Raw genomic sequence first — 19,840 nt, 5'->3', positions numbered from 1 at the left:
ATGACCTGAGCGGAAGTTGGACGCTTAACCGACTGAGCCACCCAGGGGCCCCTTAAGTTTTTATTTTAATTCCCGTGTCGTTAATATACAGTGTTATATTAGTTTCAGGTGTACAGTATAATGATTCAACAATTCCATGCATCTCTCAGTGCTCATCCTGACTCGTGCACTCCTCAATCCCCGTCCCTTACTTCACTCATTCCCCCACCCACCTCTCCTCTGGTACCATCAGGTTGTCCTCTGTAGTTAAGAGTCTGCTTCTTGGTTTCTCTCTCTCCCTCTCTCTCTCTCTCTGTCCTGTTTCCTAAATTCCACATGCGTGAAATCATATGGTATTCGTCTTTCTCTGATTGACTGATTTCACTTAGCATTATACACTCTAGCTCCATCCATGTTGTTGCCAATGAAAATATTTCCTTTTTTGTGGCTGAATAATATTCCATTGTATATATACTACATCTTCCTCATCCATTCATCTATACGTGGACACTTGGACTGCTTCCATTGTTTACCTGTTGTAAATAATGCTGCAAAACATAGGGTTGCGTGTATCCCTTTGAATTATGTTTTTGTATTTGGGAGGTAGATACCCAGTAGTGCGATTACTGGATCATAGGGTAGTTCTATTTTTAACTTGTTGAGGAACCTCCATACTGTTTTCCACAGTGGCCGCACCAGTTTGCATTCCCATCAAAAGTGTTAAGAGGGTTCCTTTTTCTCCACATCCTCGCCAACACTTGTTTCTTGTGGTTTTGATTTTAGCCCTTCTGACTGGTGTGAGGTGATATCTCATTGTAGTTTTGATTTGCATTTCCCTGATGATGAGTGATGTTGAGCATCTTTTCGTGTGTCTGTTGGCCATCTGTTGTGTCTTCCTTGGAGAAATGTCTGTTCGTGTCTTTTGCCAATTTTTAATTGGATTATTAGTTTTTTGGGTATTGAGTTGTATCAGTTCTTTACATATTTTGGATACTGCGCTTTATCGGATATGTCATTTGCAAATATCTTCTCCCGTTCAGTAGGTTGTCTTATAGTTTTGTTGATTGTTTCCTTCACTGTGCAGAAATTTTTATTTTGGTGAAGCCCCAATAGTTTATTTTTACTTTTGTTTCCCTTGCCTCCGGAGACCTATCTACAAAAATGTTGCTACAGCCAACATCAGAGAAATTGCTGCCTGTACTCTATTCTAGGATTTTTAGGGCTTCAAATATCACGTTTAGGTCTTTCATCCATTTTGAATTTATTTCCATGTGTTGTGTAAGAAAGTGGTCCATTTTCACTCTTCTGCATGCTGCTGCCCTCTAACTGCATTCTCTGCAGGGTTAATTCCAGTGGGAAATGATTTCAGTTAATTTTAATCGTTTACTTATAGTTTACTTATAGTCAAACTGCCATGCCTTGAGAAACTAGTACCTGAATGGATGATAAAACTCACTTTAAGTTACCAAAATTACTGTCCTCTGCATATATGGAAATCTTTTTACTTTTTAATCTCCATAAATCTTCTCAGCAACTCTGTGACATGGGCCAGCTACCAATGCTCCCATTTTTTCCCCAGCCGTGTTAAGTGACAGGTCATTAGCTGTGGAACCAAGACAAGAAGTTGGGTTCCGTAAATACATGTGACAGTTTGCTTACGAAGGTGTATTTGTGAGCGATCCTCAAGCTGCGGTGGGCAAGCCATTTGGAGGTATGCAAAGCCACTCGTTCACAGGGTGGAGGCTCTGGATACGTTGAAGGGACTCCATTGTCAGAGCCTCGGCTCATGTAGGTCCAGAACGGATCTGCCTGAGAGTATGCATGTGATGAGGACGCGGGTCCTTTTTCCTAAATGTCCTTCTCCCACTTGGCTAAAGGAATCCTACCTCTCTCCCATCTCGCTATGATGCACTGACTTGATGTTTTAAAACCTGTGGGGACATAGGGTAGATCAATTTTTAATTTTTTGAGGAACCTCCACACTGTTTTCCAGAGTGGCTGCACCAGTTTGCATTCCCACCAATGTTTATAGCAGCACTTTCAACAATAGCCAAATTATGGAAAGAGCCTAAATGTCCATCGACTGATAAATGGATAAAGAAGTTGTGGTTTATATATACAATGGAATACTACTTGGCAGAGAAAGAATGAAATGTGGCCTTTTGTAGCCACGTGGATGGAACTGGAGAGTGTGATGCTAAGTGAAATAAGCCATGCAGAGAAAGACAGATACCATATGGTTTCACTCTTGTGTGGATCCTGAGAAACTTAACGGAAGATCGTGGGGGAGGGGAAGGGGGAAAAAAAGTTAAAGAGGGAGGGAGGCAAACCATAAGAGACTCTTAAAAAGTGAGAATAAACTGAGGGTTGATGGGGGGTGGGAGGGAGAGGAAAGTGGCTGATGGGCATTGGGGAGGGCATCTGTTGGGATGAGTGCTGGGTGTTGTATGGAAACCAATCTGACAATAAATTTCATATTTAAAAAAAAAACTGTGGGGAATGAAATAGTGGGACAGTTTGGGCTGTTGGTTTTGGTATGAAGAAGATCATGAGGAAAGAAAATAACTGAGCCTAATGATTTGATTCAACAACTTTTGTAAGTGTGGCGGTCTCCTTTTCTTTCCTTGCAGCAAGAGCGTAGGACTGAAAAGGGCATGTTGGTTAATAGGCAAGTAAAACTAATTTTGATGATAGATTGCTCTGTGAGTCTTGGCACGTAGCTGAGAGGGAGACAGAAGAATTGAGTAACATTGCTGTAACAAAACTCTCAGTTCTCAATAATTTATTTATACACATATATTTTCCTGGCATGTATATTTATAAAAATGAAAAATGGAGCAGAATTGATGTTTAGCCATAACTGACTCTAGTAATAAACAGTGTTCTTCCACAGATGACATGAACTGGCTGGAAAACCCCAGGCTTTCTTAACATTCTTCTAGAAACAGAGAGCCGCATTTCCAACAAAATGTTACCCCTGTGCAGTAATTCTTTTTCAAGATTCCTACATTTTCTATTTGCATCTGTTGCAGTCTAGTAACTGTAATTATAACCCCACCAGAAAGGATGCAGATATTTCGAGACGTTGTCACAGGGAAAAATTTGTAATTAAATGTCAACTCATATATATAGTTTTTACACACAGAAGTATCTGTGTACCTCACGGTCGATGCAATACGCACTGACACAAAACACAATAAAATATGTTCTGCTTATGATACGAGGATGTAAGTATGTGGGAATGAAAACAAGAATTCAAAGAGAAAAAAAGATCGACTTCAGATTGAGACCACTGAGGAACTGGTTTTTACTGGGTGATGGTAGGTGTCCGGTGGCTTCAGTATTTAGACCGTTGGAGACAGTGGGGACATCTTTGCCAGTTATTGAAACTGACCAAAAAACAAAAACAAAAACAAAACCCTTACGTATCAATATAAAAATATGCATGTGAAACGTTTGAAAAATGTAAGGAGTGTTTGGGCAAAAATGTTTAACGATCACAGATCTAGACAGAAGACCAGATGTCTTGAGGATAAGCATGGTCACGTGACTCCCATGCATTTCCTTTGTTTTCCCAGTTTGACCTCGTGTGTGTCAATGCTTGGATGCTGGACCTCACACAAGCTGTCCTAAACCTGGGCTTCCTGGCCGGAGCCTTCACCTTGGGTTATGCGGCGGACAGGTAGGCACGAATATGACAGCCCTTGACATGATGCATAAGTGTGGGGATGAAAATATTTTATGTTAACGTTAGGAAACACTTTTTGTTAAACTTGGGGGGGGGAATCTTATTTTCTCTACCTGTGACATTCTCACTTGTTTGGTTAGACTAACTCTCTCCTTGTTGAACTGCGTCTCCTTACTCCTTGAACTGTACACATGGATGGGACCACTCCCCGTGGATCCGAAAGCATCTTAGCGGAAACACCGGCAAGGCAGTAACTTCACCATGGGACAGACGGATAGCTGGCTGGACACTGCGGACAGAGTTGATTCCCTGTGCTTCCATAACTCACTGGTTGTGGTCTGGATTAATTTAGTCATAGAGTCGGCCCCTTCCCAATATGTTTCGGTTATATTTTTTAAAAGAAATCCTTGTATTTTGTTCTACAAGTTAAAAACTCTGCAAGAAAAAAAAACCCACAGTTTTTCCAAAGACCTTTAAGAGAATTGTATCTATTATTTAACATTCATAAAGATATAGATTAATGGCAGACGTGGTGAGTATGTATACTGAACATAGTAATTTTTCTATTCAAACATTCCTGTTTTGGACATTATTGATGTTGGTTATTATATCCATGCCTAACTATTCCTTTATCCCAATTCTAACTATGAAAATACGTGCAGTAATTTAATAATTCCTTCTATACCCCTTAGGACAGGGGTAGGAAAGCTTTGGCCATTGACCGTGTCTGGCTGGATATCGCTCTGGTCACTCTAAGCCCAGCCTTGATGGGTCCCTGTGACCCAGCACACAGTGCACAGTGCTTAAGGGTACTTCTTGGAGAACTGCCCACAGCAATTAATTAGCTAATTGGAGACAATAAAATGCCCCAAATGCTTTAGCCAGTTGACAATCTGAATTTGGCCGGATCAGGACTTCAGAGTATAACCTTTGTTTTCTTTTTCTGCTCCTTCGTCTGTCTCTTATTTTTCTCCTGCGGCCCCCTGCCCCCGTCTTCTGCATGTGAGTTTCTCCTTAATCCTTGTGTCTGATGCTCTTTCCCTGTCTTTTATCCGTGTTTTTTCCTATGGTTTCCTCTTATAGCCCTTCCCATTCATCTTTCTTTTCTTAATCTCCCCACACATCGCTTCCTCTCCTAGCTGCTGTGGCTTAGAATTGAGTGATGTGTTTTCAACACGTATTTCGTCATTTTAGTTGTTACTCTTCCTGATTTAAACGTTAGGTTTTGCTTCTTCTTCACGTTCTTCTCTCACAGTCAATAAACATAATCCCCAAACAAAAGAACTCAACTAAAGGAGGGGGGCTTTTCCTACCTATGTTCCAGCAGGGGCCTGCGCACCTGTCCTCATTGATGATTCCATGCTTTGAAGAAGAAGACAGACCCATGAATGATTCTGCCTCACCACAGGGCTACCCGTCTGTCAGCTCCTTCTCTGCTTTTATATCGTTGAAGGAAAGGACCAGAAACAATTTAATAGGCCCCAAATCTACCAGAGGACAGCGTAGGAAGGACAGACGGTGAATTTTAAAACCTGAATAAGTGAGAACTACTTCTGTCTCTGCTCCGCTGACCGAAGCAGGACACTGCATGAGTGAATTTGGTGGGAATTTCTATGGGAGAATGTTTTTGAATCAAGTCTCATAAAGGTCATTGACGACAGACTTTCACCAGCCAGTGATCTGGCACAGTTGCACTGAACCATTTAGCATCAGAATCCCAGAGTATTGCCCACGACGGTAACCTGTGCCCTTTGCCTACGCCTTTAGGAACAGCTACGTAAATGGCGAGACTAAAATGCAAAACTTAAGAACAGCTCGCCCTGCTCGTGAACTTTAGAGTTTGTAAGCAGCTTTCACATCAGCATCGCATTTGAGCCTGTACAACTTCACTGTAGAAAGGGAGGGGAGAAACAAGCAAACAAACAAAATCTGAATCTTGGTTCCCTTAAGAAACGGACCCAAGGTCGCATGGTTGGTGGATGATTGAGACACGACTGAAGCCTGCTCCTGGGGCTTTCTCCCTTTCTCCTTCCAACTCCACCCACAAAAATGCTAGAAAGGTATCAAAGCTGGGCCACCGGGGTGACCATATGGGACAGAGAGGGTCATCTTTTTGGAAACTGCAATCCCCCCAAAAATGCATTCTGTGCCTTGCGTTTTGTAATGCCATTTCAGGAACACATGTCCTTACTTGCCTGGGTTTGCTGCAAAACGAAACGCAGAATTCTCAGCCATCCTGTACACGGTAGTAATAATGCAGCGTCGAAAACAAAATTTCTGTCCTGAAGCCTCTTCTAACAACACTTACCGATAGTGCTTTTCACTGTGTTGGAGAAAATGCCAAAGGTGACTTCTTCCTCTCTCTTTCTCAAAAAGGTACGGCAGGATAGTCATTTACTTAATATCTTGCTTCGGTGTTGGCGTCACCGGTGTTGTGGTGGCGTTCGCACCAAATTTCCCCGTGTTTGTGACCTTCCGCTTCCTACAAGGTGTGTTTGGAAAGGGCACGTGGATGACCTGCTACGTGATCGGTAAGACACTGCTGCGCTCCGTGTCTCTTTGACGGCCAGGGTCAGGTGTCTGGGCGGTGCCGGCCGCTGAGCCTCCTCGGGCTCGCATGATGAGGCTTCGCGGCTGCCACACGAATGATCTCTGCAAATAGGAAGGTCGCCGCGGTGAGACTCTGACTCTGGCAAAATGAACTTCTCATTTTTAGGTCCTGGCCACATACGGAATATCACGAAATACGGGGGTGAACCACGCTCTTGCAGATAACTGCTGTACTGTTATCACAAGTTATCGTTTGCCTTCTCGGAGATTGACGTTTATGAAAGATGTCAGCAATTCTTGGGAACCTTTTTAAAGCATTCTCTGTGCATTTCTGGGATATAGTTTGAGACGACACTCCTGTGTTCTCAAATATTTCTTAATTCTATTCCTTGTGTACAAGTGGAGAGCTTTTTACTGTGAAGGAGATAGGACCTAAAAATGAGAAGCTCATTTGTGAACCTTTGTTACTTCCATAACCAGAAAGTTTGACCTTTCTAGAAAGAAAGACTTCCCTTTGCTGTTTGCTCCTTTTACTGAGAAAAGTCCTGGGTGCTACTTGGGCTCTGTTGCCAGTGATGTCCAGACCAGTCACCTCCTCTAAGGGTCACGGTGGATTCGTGACCAGGGAGAGGCAAAAGCTTCTTTTACAGTATTGCTCCGGATCTTTAGGCTTCTAGTCCCTTCCATCACTGCTAGACAATCCTTCCCCAAGCGGTGCCCACCTTAAGGACCCTCTGAAGGTCTCTGTATGGGCCGGGAAGGAGAGAGAGTGTCGGGAAGTTGCCTGTCGCTGGCTGGGGCAGAAGGGATAACTTTGGCATATGAAGCATTTCTAAGGAGATCTAAGTGTAGGTGAATTTTCAAAGCTGCGATCTTAGGGCACAACCAAGTAGCGTAATCCCAAGATGATCGGAATAGAATTAATGACAGATAGAAATGGATTCGTTTGGGTGGAGAAGGATGCCAGCAATAAAATTCCCCATCTGATTTTTAAAGAGATATCACCTACATGGAAAGTCTGTGGAGAGGACCATCATGTAATAGAAACTATGTTGTGATCTTGAAAAAATCATTTGTAGAGTCTAATGCTCGTAAAGAATCTCCTAAAGAGACTATAATATGCACACCTTTAGAGATACCGTGATAGACATCTAGCCAGTTTGTTTTACTTCTGTATTGATACAATAGTCATCATTTAAGCTTTCGTAAAATCAACAGATACATTTTTTTGTATAACGAGAAGAGTGCTGGGCTGTGTGTGTGAGATGAGTGTGGCCAGTGCCTGCCAATAACTGGCAGAGAAGAGAGTGAGCAGAAAACCCAGCTCCAGCAGGCATGGAAGTTTTAGTGTCCTTAAGAATGCCGTGGTGTTGGGGCACCTGGGTGGCTCGGTCGGTTAAGCGTCCGACTCCAGTCATGATCTCGCGGTCCGTGAGTTCGAGCCCCACGTCGGGCTCTGTGCTGACGGCCCAGAGCCCGGAGCCTGCTTGGGATTCTGTGTCTCCCTCTTCTCTCTGCCCCTCCCCCACTCATGCTGTCTCTCTCTCTCATAAATAAATAAACTTTAAAAAACTAAAAAAGAAAGAGAGGATTCTGTGGTGTTCTACCAATGCCGATGGATATGACAGATGTGATGTCTCTGTGTGTTCATTTTGGAGCTCAACTTGAGCTTCCCTAACCTCTGTGTTTGTTTTCCTTCAGTAACAGAAATAGTAGGTTCAAAGCAAAGGAGAATTGTGGGGATAGTAGTCCAAATGTTCTTCACCCTTGGAATCATAATTCTCCCTGGAATTGCCTACTCTATCCCCAGCTGGCAAGGGATCCAGCTAGCCATAACGCTGCCCAGCTTTCTCTTCCTCCTTTATTACTGGTAAAGTGGTTCCGGTCATTATTGAATTTATTCTCATTCCGCAGAAACGTAGAACCTGCACTTTCTCAACCAACAGGAAAATGAAAGCAATTAAGGAGGTTTTCTGACATCTCCAGAGTAGCCGTGGGCTTTGAGAATTTCTAGAGCGTTCGAGAATTTATAGAGAGTGGTCATTAATTGACTAATAGTTCTCCTTAAAATAGATTAATAAAAAAGCACCAAAACGCAAAACTCCAGAGTATTAGCCATGTTTTGTTATTTTGTAATATTTTCACGAACACCGTAAGGTAACAAACCCCATCTGCCGATATTTCAACATGCAAATTCAATGCAACGAAATCGCTTTGCTTCCTGCGTGTTCTATTACGCAAATTAATATCGTTCAGGAATCCTCTCAGGAATAAGAAAATGTTGAGAGCATCAGAAAATTAAGTTACCAGAAAGCTACAGGTGTATACATTTGACTCTTACTGAAGCGAATACATTTTGATCATTTCTCTAATTTAATTTTAATATGTGGGGAAATCAGTTTACATACATGCCTAAGTGTCCATTGAATTCTTTTCACGTGTGTAATTTCAGTTCTTTTCATGTGTGTAATTTAGGACACTGTATTCTAGGGTAGCCTGGTCTTACAAGAACAATGTAATATTGATTGTTTTTATTATGACCAATGATCCAATTGTCAAGTGAGCATTTTTCCCCTCCATTATAAGCTTTCCAAGATAATCTATGTTTCAAAGAGCATGGTCTAAACTCTCAGAATCTCCTGAAGTTTTATCTAATTGCAAGCTCTATTTTAAGAGGGAAAGTGAGGTTGTTAATTAACTGTTAAGGTTTTGAAATTCCTAGACATAACTCAACAAAGTCTTCTTACCAGGGTGGTTCCTGAATCTCCTCGCTGGCTGATTACTCGGAAGAAAGGGGATAAAGCATTAAAAATTCTGAGGAACATTGCCAAATGCAATGGGAAGTATCTCTCTCCAAATTACTCAGAGGTAATTTCATTTATTACTGGTAACAAGTATTATTCAAGTGAGTGAATTAATTTGTCTCATTATCAAACATCTGACTAAATCATTTTTAGTTTGGCTTTAAAAAAGGGAAAAAAAACCGCCTTGGGGAGAATCACAAGGTGCATTAGAGAAGACACACTTGGAAGCTGTGACAGCATTAAGGTTGAGCCCAACTGGCCACTGAGTCCGTATTTTCATAGTTGCACCTTGTCACTTACATTATTCAACTTTACCTACCGTAGGCCCCGTACTATGAAATCATTCATTCATCTTAATTGCACAAACTAGAGATCTTTTCTTGACATTCAGTGTAGTCTAAAGATTTGTCTTTAAATTTAGTCTTGGAAATACTGTTTCTTCGAATCAGAGCTTGAGCAAGAATGTAGTTTTCAACCTTTAGACTTACACACGCTGGCTGGCCTACTCCTCCCTCCTTACCTCGTTCCCTTCGTCCCTTCTTTTTCTTCTTCCTTTGTCCAGCAAAGCCTTTTGGGGTGCTTCTGTATCATTACGCTAAAAGAAATGGGGGGGACTAAAGCTTATTCTTTGCTCTTTGGAAGGTTCGATATGCCTCAGATATATTTGAAGCCACACCTGAATAATTAGAGAATAATATATAAAAAGATATGGCAATGTGGGGCGCCCGGGTGGCTCAGTCAGCTGAGCGTCTGACATCAGCTCGGGTCATGATCTCGTGGTTTGTGGGTTTGAGCCCCGTGCCGGGCTCTGTGCTGACAGCTCGGAGCCCGGAGCCTGCTTTGGATTCTGTGTCTCCTTCTCTCTGCCCCTCCCCTTCTCATGCTCTGTCTCTCTCTCAAAAATAAATAAGATTTTGAAAAAAAAAAAAAAAAAAAGACATGGCAATGCTTTACTACAGAGACTAAGTGAATATAGAATAACAGAAGATTTCTTATAAAGGGATGTGAGGGAAGAATTTTTGGAAGATACGAATCTTGAAGAATATTAGGTTGCTAACATTTTTTTTTTTTTTTTGGTAGCACTCAGTTTCGATAGAACATTCTGAGAGAAAACAGGCTTCGTTGGTTTTATTATCACCTCCCCAACCCCCCAGAACTTGGTCGGAGATATTTGGATTTCTACCTTTTTCCTTCACTCTTATGTTCAGCAACAAGCAGGAGCCTCCATGTTTACAAAGGTTTCAGTTGACCAGTTGTCACTGGATTGTGATGATGTACCTGGGGGTTTACAGATCGTACAATGTGTGGTAAAGATAAAAAGAAAAAAAATCTGTTTTAACCATTAAGGTTAAAGCGATCCTGGTTCTCTGAGCACCTTTGGGCTGTGTATTCCTTTTAGGGAAAAAGCATCCACTGCCTTCACACCTTGCTCTCATCCCGTTAGCCTTGGCCGTCACAACAGGATCAAACGTATAATAATTTGCACTCAGTTTTAATAGTCCAATAAGTATTTTTACTCCTCGCTCAGCAGTATCCTGAAGACACTGCACACGTAGTCCTGGCGTTAAGCATTTGTCAGATCTACATCAAGGTTTTAAAAAAATAGAAAAAAAAAAAAAGAAAGAAAGAAACCAGTGTGTTCTGATGGCTTCCAGAAGAAGGCACCACTTGACGAGGCATGTGATGTGTTATTGTGAGTACTGCTAAGAGGCCCCAGCTACTTCTGCACATCCTCGGGGGACCAGTTCAACGCTGCGCCCATAGACCCACTGACCCACTTCTAATTCACAAACACTGTAGAGACATTTCCCCGGGGAAGTAGTCCAATGCTCTACATGGTTGTGCTTGTGGAAGGATCGTGAATGATGGATCCAGTGGCTTCCAAAACAGGTTAACTCTGGTTTTAAGCAGTGAGATGATCTCCATTTGGAAGTCAGGTTCGAAGCCAGACATGAGTTTCTCGCGGAGTTTAGTGCCCCAGCCACCACTGTCTGATGATTACATATTGTGATTGGCTCATAAGCCTCTTCGGTCTTTAATCTATAGGTTCCTGTTCTTTTCTTTTCCTTGCAACCTTGGGAATAAAGAATGCTAGGGTTTTTTTTTTTTTTCTTTCTTCCTTTTTTTTTTTTTTTTGTTTCTGTAGACTTTTCTGCAGTCTAAATTTTGTTGATTACATCCTTAGGATCCTTTAATATGGCCCTCTGTCTCTTGTGTTCCCTATCAGTTGGTAGGTAGATCTAGAGCTTAATTAAGTTTGGGTTTGATACTTTTGGCAATCCTACTTCGTAAGTGGTTTAGTGCATTTCCATTAAGAGATAGGTCGTGTCTGCCTGTTTCTTCTTTTGTGATGTTAGCTGCCACTGATCGTCGTTGCCTAGATTTATGAATTTATCAGAGGTCGCAAGTGACAGTATTCCCATGTTATCGTTATTATTTCATTTATTGCTGGAATACTTACATAAAGACTAACTTCTCCCATCAATCATTTGGTGACTCTGAGATACAGGTCTTACAGGAAAGGCAGGAAACATGTGTAATTCTTTCTTGTCAAAATAACAGGTCGGTTCACTGCATTCTGCAAAAGTTATCAGTGAATTGTGTGTTGTGGGGTTTTTTAAAAAAATTTTTAAGCCTCATTATTAACATCTGGATTTTAACCTACTATGAGTCAGCCCTTCTCAGTTATTGTCATTATCCTGATTTGTGCTTAGATTGCCCCATCTTTGGACAGACAAGGCTCATCTTTGTTGGTTCCGGGCTCCCTCTGCCATATTCTAGGAGTTTCAGAATGCCGCTTTGCTCATTAGCACGGTGACATTTCCCCAGGCTCATCTTGTGGTCTCTGGTCTCACTCTTGGAATCACCCACTTCTCAAAGGGTGCTTTGAGGTTTGAAACAAATGTCTTCAAACTGAACCTATCCATCCCCAACCTTTTAAAATTGTACAACGTAAGTAGAAAAGCAAAGTATTGTCTTCAAGAAGAGAAGGAATTGACATTTCGGTTTAAAACCCCTTGCTAATGGAGGAATTCAGTCAAATTATAGACCAGACCACAATTTTCTGTTTCAGAGATGTTAATGTTCCCACAAAGCATAACCATGTGCAAGATACAGTTTATACTACTCAGAAGTACTGGCCGGTGGTGGAATTGCACTCAAGTGCGTTGGCTTGAGCCCCAATGCCAAAAGCAAAGCAGGATCATCCTGTCATGGTTTCTGTGTAACCCTGTCAATTTCTCATGTTCTAGTGACTCAGATAACTAATTGCCCATGTCAATGTCCGGGTCGCCTTGAAACCTGATGTTCACATAGTCACTTCAAACCTTCTGTGTCCTTTTGCTGCCTTAACTGGTATCCCTGCTCTCTGGATATAATCTCAAGGATGCCCCCATGGCCCAGGATCATAGCCTTTTCTCTTTCCGCAGAGCCTTTTTGTCAGTAAATCCCGACTTTAGGAAGAAGTTATTATCACGTAAATTACCGCATCCTCCAAGACCTCTCCAATCCCCACCTCATCCTAAGGGTGCACATCATTGATTGCAGTGAAGCTAGAATCAACTAGAAAGGATCTGCTTGACGCACATTGTCCGCAGGAGGACTGGCAGCTATGCTGTCTTCCTCAGCCACCCCCAGACCCCAGCCCGTGCCATCGCTGGCACCAAAGATCCTGGTCTGTTTTATGGGGATCAAAAGACCTAGCTTAAAACAATGCTCTGTATCACAGAAGAGATCCTGAAATTCACCACAAACTAGGATTACACCAACCCCCTGGGCTTCGTAAATGGAAGGGGGATATGGGGAGAAATAGGTAGGGTGGAGTGGATTCCAGCATTCAACCAGGTGGGTTATTCTAAGGTTTGGCTGTGTAATAAACCATCACAGTTATATTTCACATGGATGTTACTCATCTCATGGGCCAATAAACTCTGGCTCTCTGTCTCACTGGTCCCTAGGCTTCCATTTGCCAGAATTCCCAGCTGGCTTCTGACTTTGTTAAAGCCGCAGCTGGAAGGTAGAAATACAGGTGATGAGAACATCAGGCTCTCTGGATATATGAACAGTGTAGTTATTATTTACTGAAAAGAAAAGTCCAAAAATATAAACCCAATGCAGAGGAGGCAGGTGGGTGGAACTTCTAGGAAGCTGAAGCAATGTAGAAAACGGAAATCAAAGACCCCCGTAGAGGGTCAGCGGAGGGGCTGAGTGTGGAACACAAGGCACTTAGCCAATGCAGGAGGACAGTTGGCTTAGACACTTACGTGGGTGCCTTTGCACTGTTTAAGGCACACTTGAAGAAATTAAAACCAAATTCTTGGCAAGACCACGGTAGGTATAGCCCAGGCACAGCAATGGCACAACAGCGTCTCCTAATGTCATTCGGGGCATCCACAGCCATCCTCTGACCCGGGGAGCATGTCGCTGATAGAACTGTTTCCTGCCCTGGCCACGCCGGGCAGACTTCTTACACGTTGCGGTTAAATTTGGCATCAGTCTGACGTTACTTCCGTCCTGTCACTTGGAGTGTGTTGTTTCTTGCCTCACGCCTAGTAAGTTACCAGTCGATCCGACTTTCCATTCTCGTACAGTAGACACGCACCAGTACCGTGTGTGTGATTGAACGAGGCATCGAATGGCAATGCTGGTCTGAAGAGATGGCCATTGCCCTAAAAACTGAATGTGTGTCAAAACAGCTGAGAAAGCGAGCAAGTATTTAAGTGGGCTCAGGCTTAGGTAGTAGTAGACTTGGTCTGTTGGTACATAGTGGAGAGCTGGGCTTGTTGCTTAGTGGCCTTTTCTCATCACGAGGTGGTACTACTTGTGATAGACCGTGTTTTTGTTTCCAGCTCTTCACCTCTCTCTGTAAGAGGATGACACCCCCCCCAACCTGTGGCCGTGTGACTGGCCGCAGTGCCTCCGGGCAGGCAGATATACTTCCCCACTAAGGCTTGGCCATCTGACTTGATGGCCCAAGGAACAGAAGTGGCCAGGTACCCGTTCAGAGCAGAAGCTGTAAAGGCAGCATGCATTTCTGACAGCTCTCTGGCTCTTTCCTTCTGCCACAAGGACAGCATATCCCAAACTGGTATTGTTCCTTCAGCGTGGTCTCAGAATGAGAAGAACCACAACTTGGAACAGAGCTGCAGAAGCTGACCTACAGCCACTCCATGGAATACAGCCCAAACCCAACTGTTTCCTCAGTCAACTACAGTCCGCTCAATGTGTCTTAGTGTGCTCTTGGAGATTTGAGGGTGTCTGTTATGGTGGCCAAACCTAACTAATGTAGCTGATCGTAATAGCACTGTTTCAATTGCCAGAGTAGGGTTTAGTGATTCGACACATTTTTGGTTACCTGGGTGACGGTGGATTGTGGTAGTTTATTGTTTGAAATATTCATGTCCCGCCCCTCATTTCCATTGGATGAAAATACTTCCTGGTTCCATTGATATCGGGCATGGCAGCGTAACTCGCTTTGGTCTCGTGGCAGGTGAAATGTATGTCCTGCCCTTTGACTTTGGCCTTGATCGCGCCTTGACCATGCGAGTTGCTTTGGCCAATGGCAGGTTACCTACCACCAGACGTGGTGCAGTAGGCTCTTGAGATGTGGGCTTGCTCTCTGCGCTTCAGCCATCACCAGGAGAAGAATATTCCCAGGCTCGCCTCCTGGCCCCAGAGGAGGCTGAGAGGCATTTGGAGTAAGGCTTATTTTACCAAAACTTCCCAAACCTAGATCAGCAGTCTCTCAGCCAACTCACAAATGTGTGAGGTAAACAAATGCTTATTATTTTATGCCACTGAGATCGATGGTTGTTATGCAGCATTATTTAACCAATACACTGGTTAAACAGCTCTTGGCGCTTACCGACCCAGATCGTACAACTGCGTAGGTAGCAGCTGTGGCTGTGCTTGTGCTTGCATTTTTTTCTAAAGGATTTTAAAAGCCCTTACCCTAAAGCTCCCTCTCCTCCCCTACTCCTCCACGTCTTGTCTTTGTACGCGATATGCTCATGGAAAAGAGTATGTTGCAATTCTCGTTAACAAAGAGCCTCTAACAGCGTAGAACTGAATATTTGTCCATATTCGTTAGCGATGTTGTTCTGTGTTGGCCCCCAAAACCAATAAGTCTTGATTGTAATTTCCCTATTTTGATGCTACGCTTATATAGCTCCTTGTTCACAGCTAACCTACAACTTACTAAAATACAAGTGCCAGATGTTATATTGATGCCCATTCGTGCATAAATACACTCGTGGGCAGTGTCCCTGGTGGCATGTTTACGTAACATCAGGAGCTAATGCTTGAGCTTTCTGATCCCAAGCCTTTAGGCAGGTATATAAGAAACAGAAAATAGAAAAGATTAAGACCTCATTAGATAGTGTCAGGCTAAAGTTAAGATTACCTCAGTTACCAGAGTGATTTCCAACTCTTGATAGCTGCCATCTTATTTGTATTTTAACGAAGTATCACACAGATGCCAATATCACTACAGAAAGGGATTTTCCAGCCTTGGGGATGTCTGTTTATGACATTTCCTTTCAATGGGGGATTTTTATAAACGTAACTCTTGTTCTTCCAAAGAAGGAACCACACCAGGATTCTGGCTGTCATGAAGCCCATCTGGGCTGTGCGGAATTTCAGCCCAATTATTGTACTGTCTTTGTTAATGCTGTGTTTAATTACCATCTCAGGACTTGAAAACTCTCTTCCTGGAATTCAATTACAGAGAAAGTAATTCAGGCCCAAGCAGTGCCCAAGGCGGGGCTCCAGTCCACTTCCCATGTCAAGAGTGGGAAAGGCGTGAGTCTAGAAAATAGTGAAGGATATCGGAAAGAAAGTCACCGGAAACTCATACACCACTTTCCCTTCACAGAATTCCAGCTTCATTCTTTGACCTCACACAGAACTAATGGTGCCAATCCTACCAGCAAAGCCATCATCCTTAAAAATGGCATATAAAAATTACTGGAATATGCGTGCCGCCATGTTAACTTTCATTTAGAATATTCTCGAATGCATAAAAAATAGCAGGACACTTTATATAGCTACCATAGAATGGACCTTTGGAGCTGAGAGTTAATTTAATAGTACTCTACCTAAATACATTTTCACAAATAGCCTGAGTTCAACGAATGACCTATCTTTAAAGGGGTTGTTTACTTGGTTCCTATGTCTTTAACCTTTTCAAAATGTGACCGTATTGCACGAAAAGGGTGAAATGTTGTGTGAAGAAAACTAATGCCTGCAAAGGGGGAAAATGCTACAATAAAAACAGCCACAAAAAACAGTCCTGATGGACTTTTGAATCCAGAGTGAGCTCCTTCCCCCCGCCCCAAAGTGGGTGATTAAATTTTAAGCCCCTCCCATGAAAGGAAATTCTGCCTAAACTCTTTCCAGGTCGGTGGACTCTCATTTAACCTATACAAATATTGATGGGAGGATGTTCCGGAGCATCATATGGCTTTCATTGAGCTAGGAATCTGAGTGACATATCTCTTATGGAATGAGATTGCAGCTTTGGAGCAGATAAGGCAGATTTTTCAGGATGCCTCCCCAAAGAACAGCATCTCGAGTGGGGAACCCTGGAGAGACAGGGCCCCCCACCCCAGTTCCTCACGCCCAACTTCCAGACTCCCTCTAGAAATAACTGGGCTGTACACCTTTGTCAGAGCCTTAACTGTTTCATTTAAATACAAGTAAAAGCTTGAAAAACATCCGTCAGAAGTATGAAGGGAAAGCACGCAGCGTTACTGTTAACGTGCGCTCCGGGTGTTCAATCCTGCACATCGGTCCTGGTGTCTCATGACACATCACTGACGAGTAATGGGATCTACAGGACCCAGGACAGGGGACTCAGGAGCCAGTAGGGTGACCAGCTGTCCATGTTTGCCCAGAACTGGGGGGATTCCTGGGACGCGGGAAAGTCTGAGAAAGTCTCAGGCAAACTGGGACGGGCTGGTCAGTCCTCACCCACCCGGCCGTGTCAGAGGGAGATACAAAGGTTTACGTACGTGGGCTTCACGTCTGCCTGCCTGCCTGACACCACTAGAGGATGGGCTCTGAGTTTGCTCGCTGGACTGGTCCCAAAGTCAGATGCAGGCCACCACGCCCCAGGGCCCACCAGACCCCTCTCTTTCTAGCCCTCTCTTCTTCAATCCCTCGCTTCTTTTCTCTCTCTCTTTGTCATCTTCTTTTTTTGTTTTTTTAACTTTTACTGCCTTTATTTGAAGTTCCAACATGAAATGATACTCCTTTTTTAAAATAACACTTGACTGACATCTGATAAACACACAAAAAGCTGCACGTATTTGATTTATTCAGCTTGCTTACTCCCCTTCCTATTCTAGTTCTTATTTGGTCTTGAACCCTAGCCTATTTGGGGTGCCTGGGTGGCTCTGTTGGTTAAGCGTCCGACTCTTGGTTTCGGCTTGGGTCGCGATCTCACGTTTCATGGGTCGGAGCCTCACATCGGGCTGTGCGCTGACACCTGGAGCCTGCTTGGGATTCTCTCTGTCTCTCTCTCTGCCCCTCCCCTGCTCACTCTGCACACATGCTGTCTCTCTCATGCTCAAAATAAATAAACGTAAAAAGAAAAAGTCTGATTTGAACCCTAGCCTATTTGAGGGCCTGACCCCTGCTTAATGTTTGCCCTCTCTCTTGAAAGTAGGAGCCTGTTGCTTATATATGTGCTCATCGGTTCTCTGAAAGCCACATGCCACATTCTCTTGATGACCGGCACCTGCTCTTTCGAGAGACCGCTGCCACTAAGAGCCCCCTCTGCAGACGCGTCCCAGACCACAGACAGCCGTGTGCCCATGAAGACCCACGTGTGCCCTCCCTTGCACCGGCCTCTCCACTTGCAGGTCCTGGTCCCATTTGTGGCCAGGCAAGAGCCACGGCCCCTCCGTTCACACGTGGCCTGCTCTCCCTCCTGCTGAGACTCCAGCAGATCTCTGTGGGGGATGATGGAGTGGGGGGCGCAGAGAGCTCCAAGCTCTGGTGACCTTCACAGTCATTTCAGCGGGTCATTCGTTGTTACATAATCTGGGAATCGGGGACCCCTCCCTTCTTCCTTCTCAAAGGCTGATCCCCGCCCTGGAGAGTCATGGCCCTCCCCTTCCAGCCGCAGCATGCTGCAGGATGCAGAGGGGCACTTGCCTCTTTCTGCCGAGCCCAAGCCCTGGTGGCATGACGAACAGAATGAATTCAAATATAAAAGAAAATGAATAAGCCACACGGGCTTTTTCTATTCTGTTAATAACGGTAGCTCTCTTTTGTGGGCATTGTGAAAATGCTTAATTCAATTATTTTAATTCTGAATCCCGCTCTAATAGAATAGGGGAGTGGGTTTGCTCTTTCTGTTTCTTTTTCAAGCATTTGCCAAGAGAACGGCCCTCTAATACCGTCTTTGAAACGTTCACGCTCTGTGTGAGCGAGAAAGATGCTCGGCTTTTCGAAGCATTTTGTTCCTGCGCCATTTGGCCCAGTCTCGTGTTTTTGGCAAAACCAGTTTGTGCAATCCCAATTGCTGTGCTTCCCCGCTGTGAATAAATGAGAAAATACTAGCTCTTTGTGAACGCGCTCCCTGCTGCGAAGGCGATGAGGGGTACAATGTCCAGAGCCCTGTGTGTCCAGCTCCCTGGCAGGGATTCTGGGCGTTACTCCTAATCCAGAGCTGCCGTTGCCATGACGATACTGGCTGCTCGACCTTCATCCCACCAGGAAAGTTGCCTTTGTTCACGAAATAATCCTAAGAAAAGAGGTGCAGCCTGGGGAGCAGGTGAAATCATTCAGATTCTCCAAGGCCAAGTTGATGCTGGTGAACACAGACGAGCTCCATTGATGCAAATAAACACGGGAGGAAATTGTGTGAGAGTAAAGGAGAAAGCACACTAAGGTCCACTTGTTTTTTCCTTCGCTCGAGGCCCCATCTGGGAAAATGGTAGGAAAGATGTCAGGTGCTAGATCTTTCATGGGATCAACCCTCTCTTTCCTGAGAGGGCACCCAGATGGCTGGATGAAGAATATCGATTGTGTCGCCTTCCCAACGCTTCCTCATGTGGGTGCAGATGCAAAGGGGACTAGGCGCGCACAATCCAGAGATGGCTGGATGCCTTGTTTTGGAACCAAATAGTGTGGACCTGTGCTGTTTTCTTTTTTCTTTGAATTTGGTGCTGTTTAAAGGGAACCTGATTGGGAGGAAGCCTTCCTTCTCCACGTAGTGAATGCACCCTTCTTGATGTGGCCGGGTGAAGGAGGGCTGAGAGTGAAGTCTTTATGTCCTTCCCAGGAGAAGAACCTGGGGAATGTTGGGGGGAATGGCCAGAACCGAGGGCACTCTTTCTGCTAGAGGAAACTTTCACGTAAAAGCAAAATTTGTCACCTTCCCTAGTAACGGGCATGGAGGGCGACCAGACAGAAAATCCTGATGAGCAGGGTTGCTAACACACTGGTGTCTCCCAGCAGCTGTAACTTCAGCCCCACGGCAGATGGGATAATCAGGTGGCAGTCTGCCCCAAGGGGCCACAGACCCTTGGGGACCATGGAAATTCTGCAAGACTCCTCAAACCATTCACAACCAAGCCTTATCTGCAGAGTGAATTAATACACCTTGGATAAATACGTACTAATTTTTCAGATGAAGGCGGATGCAATTGTTCGTAATAATAACTAATGGGTTGAAAGATCTTATTGGGTTTGTAGTAAATCTATGTCGTTATGTGGCCTCAATGAACAGAAATTAAAAGCACAACTTCTGTCATGTGGGCAGCCGTTATATTCTTTGACATTACCTGGAAGTCCTAATACTCGGGAGGGATAA

At 44.0% G+C, this 19,840-nt stretch overlaps 1 protein-coding gene across 1 annotated transcript in view; it reads left to right on the top strand.

Moving 5' to 3' along the window:
• The window catches only part of SLC22A3 (solute carrier family 22 member 3), a 94,945-nt gene that overhangs the window by 40,683 nt on the left and 34,422 nt on the right, over nt 1-19,840 (top strand). Inside the window, exons 2-5 of the mRNA XM_047101253.1 lie at nt 3,558-3,661; nt 6,044-6,198; nt 7,919-8,087; nt 8,968-9,085. Coding sequence (XP_046957209.1) covers nt 3,558-3,661; nt 6,044-6,198; nt 7,919-8,087; nt 8,968-9,085 — 546 coding nt within the window. The remainder of the gene's footprint in view (nt 1-3,557; nt 3,662-6,043; nt 6,199-7,918; nt 8,088-8,967; nt 9,086-19,840) is intronic.

The sequence above is a fragment of the Lynx rufus genome, unplaced genomic scaffold (assembly GCF_022079265.1).
Source record: "Lynx rufus isolate CCGP_SWC_20201006 ecotype Redwood Valley unplaced genomic scaffold, mLynRuf1.p SCAF_6, whole genome shotgun sequence".
NCBI lineage: Eukaryota > Metazoa > Chordata > Mammalia > Carnivora > Felidae > Lynx > Lynx rufus.
This window is presented reverse-complemented; position numbering and strand designations above follow the sequence as displayed.